We start from the raw sequence: 9,135 nt of genomic DNA on the forward strand, positions 1-9,135 counted from the left end.
AGGGAAGATGGTGAAATTACTGGTGGTACCTGTAAGGGGACATAAACAACATATTGAACACTTTATAGATTGGTAACAACTCAAAACAAGTCAGCCAATCTGACAAATTTAGAAGTCACACCGTCTGCCAAGAAGAATTCTTACATAAACATGTGTTGAAAAAGGAAGGGAATCCCATCTAACACCCACAAAGTGCCCTATCACAAAGGGTGTTGCGCAGTTATGTTTTGGTTTTGTATTTACGCTACTTTGAGCTATTGGTATTGTAAATGACAATGCCTTTTATTTATGTTTTTAAAACCAAAACATAAATAAAAGGCATTGTCATTTAAAATGCCAATAGCTCAAACTTGCGTAAATGCGAGACCTATTGCATTACAGATGCTTGTGATCTGGTGGTTTACAGACAGACTATCGGTACCTGCCACAAAATGCCTCTGTGAACTGGCACTGTTAAGCGATATATTGTTCCCTCAAGTGACGTGCTCTTGCTAACCTTTAGGAAGAGGGGTGAGGATCAGAAGCACACAGCCAGGAGCAGTCAAAAGAACAAGGGCCCTGGCGCTTACTATTTTCCAAATAAAGTTGGATGTGATTTGCTAGGGGATGAAGAGTGTAGCGGTCGGCGGTGTAAGGAATGGGACAGACATACTTGGACCTGGAGGGTGAAAGGCCACGCAGGTACGGGTCTGATGAGAGAGCTGTAGCAAATGTTGACTATTAGCCCAAACCTGCCTAGCTAGAATGTAAGGTTGGCGGCCACCAATTGTGTGTTAACGGGGAAAGGTGTGTCATAATTTACACTGTCACACTAAAAAGTATATAACAAGAGGTACACATCTGTAGGAGCATGTGCTGTGTCCAAGTCGTGCAGGAGGCTGTAGCAGATGCATCCTTCATCCTAACTATCCGAAGAGCAGCAGACAATGTACTATGGTCCTTATAGACCCGTATCATAAAAATACAGTGTTCTAAGAAAAAAAATCAATGGGAGTTCAGGTAGGTGATGCATTAGGTGCACGTATCAGGATGATGAATATTATTATCTTGTAACAGACACGCAAAAACACCCGTGCACATATAAGCACACACATCGAAACACACGCACATAAAAGCACAGACATGAAAATACACCAGGGCACATATAAGCACGCACACTCATGCATACACCTACACAATAACGCAGTTCTATATTGCCATGCAAGTACACAAGCGAACACAGATATAAGCCCACACATGCATACACACACATATAGGCACTCACACGCAGCCCACACAATTGCACATGGTTCCATTCGACCACATAAAAATGCACTCAATGCCACACAAACACGTAAACGTTTATTAGATATGCCACGTGGATCCATGCACACACGAGGCATACACACTCTCAAGCCAACACACACACATCCACCTGCGCACACATGGATCCGTGCACAATGTGGCGCACACACACACGGGCAAACACGGCCACCGGTTCACACCTTCATCAGTGCTCTTGTGCTGCATGGAATATTGTTTATTTCCCTCAATGCATTGCAAGAAGAGGGTTTTCTCCAGGGTGATCTTTCCTAAGAGGATAGACCTTTAATGAGAGCATCCAACTTAACTGTTAAATTACATCATGGGTTGGCCTGGTAATGCACTCTCTAAGGGGGTAAAGATGCAGCCTTGCGGCCTGCTGCACTGTTTGCGATGAACGTCACTTGTTATCTGCGCCCTGTTCCCTGATACCGCTTGTACCAGACTTACTCTTTGTCCTCTCCATCTCTGGGTTAATGCCCCCTTATCAGAGTAGCACGTGCGTCTACCACTTGTTTCTCTTGGCCCATACCTATTCAGGAGGATCTCTGTCCCGAGTGGCCACCGCCACCCGATACCATCACTGACAGTTTACATTCCTGGTCTTTCATAACAAATTTTTTGGGGGGTATGTTAGGATGCATCGCGACTCTTCCCTGCCGCACTGTATTTAACAAGTTGGTGTGCATCTATGCTAATAAGCAATTAAACTGCATTTTAAAATGCACTATATTATCGTCAATATGACTTCACCCATTCTCCAGTGAGTTCTCAACGTACATTAGCTGCCGGGCTGGTCTACCCTACCTCTGCAGTGCAGTTGTAGTGAACCTGGCATCCCTTATTGCAGAACCGACGCGCCTTTAACTTCTCGAATCAAGGCCCGCAGCCCTTGGAGAATAAACCCAGTAGACTTAATATGACCAATCTACATAATTTAAGTCAAACCATCTCTTGTGACGAAAATAAAGACAAAATAAAAGGGTGCGCGGAATTCAAAACACCCCTTTCAGAACCTGAGGTGGTGGCTCAGTCCGACACAATGCCTGTGACGCCAGACGCGCGTGTGTACTGCGATCTGTATTCCCTCCATAGCTATCGTTGATGAACTCGGTCATTGCCTGGGTGTGGCCGCGCTTGCAGGAATGTTGCACTCACCACACAACTACTGCTAAAATGTCTAATATTTAACAAGAGAACTACATTTTTTTTTTAAATCACACGACGTCCGCATCAGTCAAGCTTCATCAAATGGCCACTCGCGCCAGGTGTATGCTAGAAGGGGGTGGGGCTACGCTAGTCGGACCGTTAGGATAACGGTACTTTGCTCCCAACAATAATTAAACGTCAAAAAACGCTATTCCCGAAGTGCCAAAAGATCAGAAGGAGCGTAACCGTCTTTTTGACCAGCAGCCAGTTAACTCTGCCACACAAAACCTCAGGCGGGACAAGGGGGGACCTTAACGCACTGGTTTGTGGAGGGTGGGCGGCTTCCTAATCAACTGCCACAGGTGGAATATGCGCGAGCCGCTGCAGTGTCCACTTACCGTGGCTGGATGCAGAGGTAGACGTTCCCCGCTTCGCTCAGACTGTGAGTAAAGACAGTAAAGGTGAGACCCCCTTCATCGGGGTTGATGGGGGTGAGATGGGGGTGACTAGCATACAGAGATCCACGACATCATTCCAGGGAAGGCTGGCCTTTGTGGAAAAGCAGCAGAACATAATGGCCATGGGCATCGCCAGATCTCAGGATCCAGCCATATAGGGCTCATGCTATTTTTTCTGAAATGCAGGATATTTGTTAGTCTTAATTAGATTTTGGAGAAATTGTTTTCCCATGTTTTACAAACATTTGATTAATGTATTCATTTACTAGAGATATTATTCTGTCACATACATCTCATGTTATTGTATTTACAAAACACTATTGCGAGAACTATGACAAGTATGCAAGTGGTTCTTATAAATATTTTTGCAGGAAGGTAAACAATCGCTCGCCATTTGTCTGTAAGCCCCATCCTTTTCAGATTGGGGGGCGTGTTTTCTAGAATGTAAACATCAATCAAAAACACGCCCGCAGTCTGAAAGGGATGGGCTTAAAAAGTAGAACAAACCGAAAAAAGTGCCCCTCAATCCGAAAAAGACAGGGCTTAGCTGAAGACAATGATGTCACTGAGACCTCTTCTCCAGTGGCTGGCCGCCGTTTGGGAGGCCAGCCAATGGAGAAGAGGGGCGGGGTTTACCCTTGCTACTCAAAATCATTAATTCTCGCTGGTGAGACTGCGCATGTGCGCAGCCTATGCCAGTCTCGACCTAAAAAGGGCCTCTCGAATGGCGTTCAGGAAATTTGAGTAAAAAATGCAAACAATTTTTGATGTCAATTACACATTCAACAAAAGTGAATACTGAGAGGCAAATAAACATGTCATGGTAGTTTTAGCGATCACAATTGCAGAATATAGATAGTAAGAAAAGGGTAGGAAGGGAAATGAAGCAGAAGGTGGTATTCTCATTCACACTATTCCTATGCACCATATAGAAATTAAGGTCAATCTCCTTAATAGTCGCTCATTGGACGGTCCCATCTCATTAATGTGGTGTATGCCCTGGAGAGAGAAAGATCTATAGATGTATTATGCAAGAGACAGCTAAGGTATATCATCATTAAGCCCTCTTTTGATTGTGCCCAACCTAAACAACCATCTTTGCTCAATCCTTAATAATGTTTTATTCAAGCTGGGTGTTGTGGATGACAGATTGGGCTTGTTCAGGACTGTCAAACTCAAGTCCTCTGCATTGTTTTGTCTCCAAGAAGTGTTTCGTGAGTTTGTTTGCTTGTTTTATGCAATTGATGGTGCTTTTTTGTTCCAGTATTCAAACTTTAACTTTACGCGTAGTCATACTTTCATACCTTAGGCCGCAAGGGCACGTAATCACGTATATGAGTGTGTAGTCTTACACCCAAGGCTTCCCTTTTCCAATGTTGATGGTCTTAGTGACAGAAGTCTGTGTGCATGACCCGCATGAGCCACACAGATAATGTCCTTGTACAGGGCAAGACCCCAGAGAGTGCTTTGCCTGGCAATCTGAGTAGGACTGGGTCAAGTATAGATAAACTGACTTTAAGGTTGCAACTCCTTCTGAACGCAAACAGGGGTTTCTGTAAGAATGTTTGTCCTTGTTCAGGAGGTGCCAGTTCTTATGTATCACTTTTTTAAGCTAGTTTGACAAAGAGAACAAAGTGTTTACGCAGACCAGTCTGTCCTTGGGTTCTCTGTCCTGTGGGTTATCCAGTAGGGTATACCGGTTATTGTTCATGCTCTTTTGGCGGATTTATTGTCCAGGGATAGTGCATAATGTCTATCCAAAAGGTGCAGCGGCAAATTGATAAAATGTTCAACCAACCCTTCCAATCGGGACTTGTTGAATTCTAAGTGTTATTTCTCAAGATCTCTCCCAAGTGCTCCCATCTACAGATGGAATGTTTTCCACTTCCACCCTTTCTGACAGTGTTGGATTTGAAGGTGTGTTCAAATCCTTGATCTTGGCTAGTCCAAGACAGGATGTTTGCTGCACAGTTCCATTCAGGAAAATGATTTTATGTGGTTTGAGGCAAGCTCTAAATAATGCCTCTGTTCCCTGAACCTGCCAGTCCCTAGTTCCCCCGACTGATTTTGTGTCTACTGTGTCTTTCCAGAATGTTAGTTTAGACAATTGGGAAAGAAAGGAAGCAGAGCATATTAGCTTAGAGTCAATTCGCATATTTTTCCGTGAAGATGATGGTGTAGTTTTATAATAATAGGAAACTGGATCAAATGTGTTAAATCCTGAAAAATATGCAAACTTCTGTGCAATGTATTAGAACTACCTTTTGGTGGTGTCGGCAGTGTTCCCATTGGTGGTATATGAAAACATTTTGTGGGACACTAGGTCTGTGCGAAGAAATGATGACCATAGTGCTGGGAACAGAACATGTTGGCAAAATTAGATGCATCATCGTACAATTCATCTTGCGAAAATGTAGCTGATTTCTCTAAATAGACATCATTATACGTACTGTCTCAATGTCCCAATCATCAGAGATTGTGCTAGAGGTGATAAAATCATTTAAGGAAATTCCAAACATGTGTGAAATGGTTAAAAGTTCAGTGAGTCCATTAAATCATAAGCTACCTTATCCCATACTATTCCTTCTGTAACAGGAACTGCTGTAATGTTCACTAAGGACAAGTCTGTTTGCGCATGATAAGATGATGTGTGTGGTTTCACGAATCAAGTTCGCATTTTTAACTGAAGAGCATTCAGGGAAAAAATTTCCATCTAAAACCATAAGAAAGGCAACTGCTATACGAATGTAAATTAGCAAAAACAGTACCCCAATGGCAAGCCAAATTTGTAGCCACGGATAAATAGTTTTCTCTATCAAAAAATGGAAGTCTCAAATTTTCTGCGTGCAGGGAACAGGCGCTTGAGGTGTCTCTCGTTCACTCCGATCCTAAGAGAAGTTATCAAAGTCGATGAAATAGCCAGATGCAGTTCGATCTATTTTTGGTATCTCCACAGGGTTTGGAACAGTCAATTGTTCATTTACGGATGTATTGACAAACATTTTGCTGTTTGGTCTAATTGAAATCTGTGTTTCAGTTGTGACTTGATTCCGTTCATTTGTAAGAGGAACTAGTTGCATTTCATTACTGGTCACTCCTTCACTGGTCGGTGTAGAAGAGTTATTAAAAGTTATCATCTGCTCCATCTGAACCTCCTGAATTGAAGTGAGAGGAGAACAATAGTTTTGCAGAAGCCCCCGTGGTCTACTTTTGAGAATCGGCCACATAGTGTGGTTTGATCAGATCAATGAAGATTAACCTTTTTCCTTTTTAACCGGCAAGAGGTGGGAGAAGTACAGTTCTTTTTCCTTCAACAGCCAGGACAGGTATAGATGCACTGTATGATGGTCCAAATTCTTTTTTGTCCACAATTGTTTCTCCAAAAAGATCCCCGATCTGTGGGATACAAGATGGCCGTGCCGGTGCAGCTTCCTCAGTGGCAGCGGTCTTTACTTGGATGTTGCTTATTTAAGCCTGGAATTCATTCAGTTCCTGTAAGACATCCAAACGATTTCTGACATCAAACTTCTTCTCGTCCTCCCCTGTGCGGACCTTGTTGAGGTCATGTACCCTCATCCTGATCCCGAACAGGAGTTCGTATGGGGTCCGACCTCCTAGGGATTTTATTGGCATGTTATTAAGTGCCCTCTGGACCACATATAGGTGACTGACCCAACTCCTACACGAACCTAATACTCTAGCCGTCAAACACTACTTTAAGTCCTAGTTCTTCCTCTCCACTAACGAATGTCCCTCAGGATGATAAGGTGAGGAGTACGGAAGCTGCACCCCCAAACTTTGTAAGCCCTAGGGCTAAATGCGGGGCCACGGTCAGAATGAAGAATGCCAAGTGCGTATGTCCAGATAAAGACTCGCAAATCTTTAATGATGGTCAAGCATCAGCCGAATGCTGAGGCCAGACCCACAGGAACCTAGAGCATGAATCCACTGCCGCCAAGATGTACTTGTAAGCCCCGTCTGATTGTAAGGGACCGCAGTGGTCCAAATAGACACATGGGAGAAGTGTGTCAGATTTTAGTAGTGGTGTATGTGGTGGGTGTGCAATGGTTGAACCCTTCATCTGTTGACAGATGTCGCACTTAAGGAGAAAGTCCTTGGTCTGTTTTGACAAACCAGGCCACCAGTAACGCTGCTTCGGCAAATAAATGGTTCCAGCGACCCCTTCATGAGCAGAACTCAGACATTCGTGTGCTGCTAAAATCAATCCCATCTGTCTGTCATAGTTTGGTATGACTCTGTCCCCCACTCCTGGAATATGAGCATAGGGGATGTTTTGCACAACTAACTTGTATTCGTACTTTGATGGAAAACCTTTTGGCATAGCTAAGCTGTTGCGAGTAGCGTTGACAGCTATCATGATAACTGGATCTATTCGTGTAGCTGACCTTGTGACTGTAGTAACTTCAGCAGTTTGCACTGTTGGTTTGGCGGCGTCATCAGCCAGTGAATTCCCTTCAACATGAACGCCAACATGTTGGTGACTCAATGTGTGAATCACATGAGCCCGGGCACGCTCGTTTTTAGCATCACCATCTGTTCCCATAACAACTTGTATTTGATTGTACAACCCTTTGAATCCCTAGACCCATTTTGGCACCAGTTATAGAGATATTCATTCTATTACTGGACAAAGTAAAATTAATGCACACAATTAGTGAGGGGAGTTCCTGATCAGTGTACTGTAATGCCAGTAGTAGATCTTTCAGTTCTGCCAGCTGTGCCGTGCAATCCCCTAAGTACTGCATCTGTGTAAATCTAAGATGGAATTTGCCATCCAGCATACGTCCTTTAACAACTGCGTACACCGCACTGTATTGTTGTTAACTTTCTATGGCCGGTTGGGCAGATCCATCAGTATAGATGATGTATTCATACTGCTGTCGAGGCAAGACTTCATTTGGAAGAGGGTATTCTTGTTCGTATTGCAGAAAAGGATGTGCTTTTAGTGTAGGGTTGAATCTGTATTCTACATCTGTTGCAATGAGAGAATTTGCCCATTGTATCCAACGTGGATGTAATGCTTTTGCATTCGGGACACTTGCTTTGGTGACAGCTTCTAAAGCTGGTACAGGAGTCACAACAATTATTTGTTTGCCCTGTGCTCTTTCTCTCACTACAGCAGTCTGTACTGCTGTCAGAATTTTCTCTGTAGATGCAAAACGTGTTTCAGCGCTTGGGTACAAATGCGACCCGTAAGCAATTGGGACTGTTTCACCTTCAATGAAATGTATGAAGGTATATCCCCAATGACTCGGATCACAAGGTTTTTTGCATTAACACGGGTCTGTAAGTGTTTTGAAGGTATCATGTCAGCTTGTAATGTTCGCAAAATGTCAGTGTGCTTCACAGTCCATTGGTGGACTGAAAAATCTGGTCTGATTAACCCCTTCCATGCTGGTGACGAACCCCAGCCGTCATGCACTACGGTGCTCGTGTGCTGATGACGGCTGGGGTTCGTCACGGCCCGCCCGTGTTCGTCCGGCGGCCGCACACGGGGGAAATCGCGGCCGCACGGAAGGGGTTAAGTCGTAGAATGGCTTGACTCTTTCTGCATAATCACAAATGTATGTTCTGCTTAAATTTAGGAATACTAAAGATGCAAAACGTGTTTCATCGCTTGGGTACAAATGCGACCCGTAAGCAATTGGGACTGTTTCACCTTCAATGAAATGTATGTAGGTATATCCTGATTGACCCCCAATGACTCGGATCTCAAGGTTTTTTGCATTAACACGGGTCTGTAAGTGTTTCGAAGGCATCATGTCAACTTGTAATGTTCACAAAATGTCAGTGTGCTTCACAGTCCATTGGTGGACTGAAAAATCTGGTCTGATTAAGTCGTAGAATGGCTTGACTCTTTCTGCATAATCACAAATGTATGTTCTGCTTAAATTTAGGAATACTAAAATGGATTGCAAATTTCTCAGAGTCTTTGGTAGGCTGAAGAATCGCACATTTTTCTAAAAAATTGGCTGCAAGGCTTTTACCTTCACTTGAGAACTTGTATCCCAGAAACAGGACACTGAGATGGGCAATTTTTGATTTTTTTAAATTAAATTTGTAGCCCAGTGCAGCGAACCCCAAAATTATGCTGGTCACTCTGCTCAAATGTTCCAATAATTAACTGTAAGTGAGATAAATGTCATCCACATACGACAATGCCTCTCAGTCGCATTGCTGTATTAACTCTGATACTCTTGCTGAG

General features: G+C 43.6%; 1 protein-coding gene across 1 annotated transcript in view; it reads left to right on the forward strand.

Annotated features, from left to right (window-relative positions):
• LOC147709877 (NACHT, LRR and PYD domains-containing protein 3-like) overlaps window positions 1-8,570 on the forward strand; it is a 188,071-nt gene extending 179,501 nt beyond the window's left edge. Inside the window, exon 5 of the mRNA XM_086926116.1 lies at window positions 8,516-8,570. Coding sequence (XP_086782242.1) covers window positions 8,516-8,570 — 55 coding nt within the window. The remainder of the gene's footprint in view (window positions 1-8,515) is intronic.
• The last annotated feature ends 565 nt before the right edge of the window (window positions 8,571-9,135 follow it).

Source organism: Lissotriton vulgaris, chromosome 6 (assembly GCF_964263255.1).
Source record: "Lissotriton vulgaris chromosome 6, aLisVul1.2, whole genome shotgun sequence".
Taxonomy (NCBI): Eukaryota; Metazoa; Chordata; class Amphibia; order Caudata; family Salamandridae; genus Lissotriton; species Lissotriton vulgaris.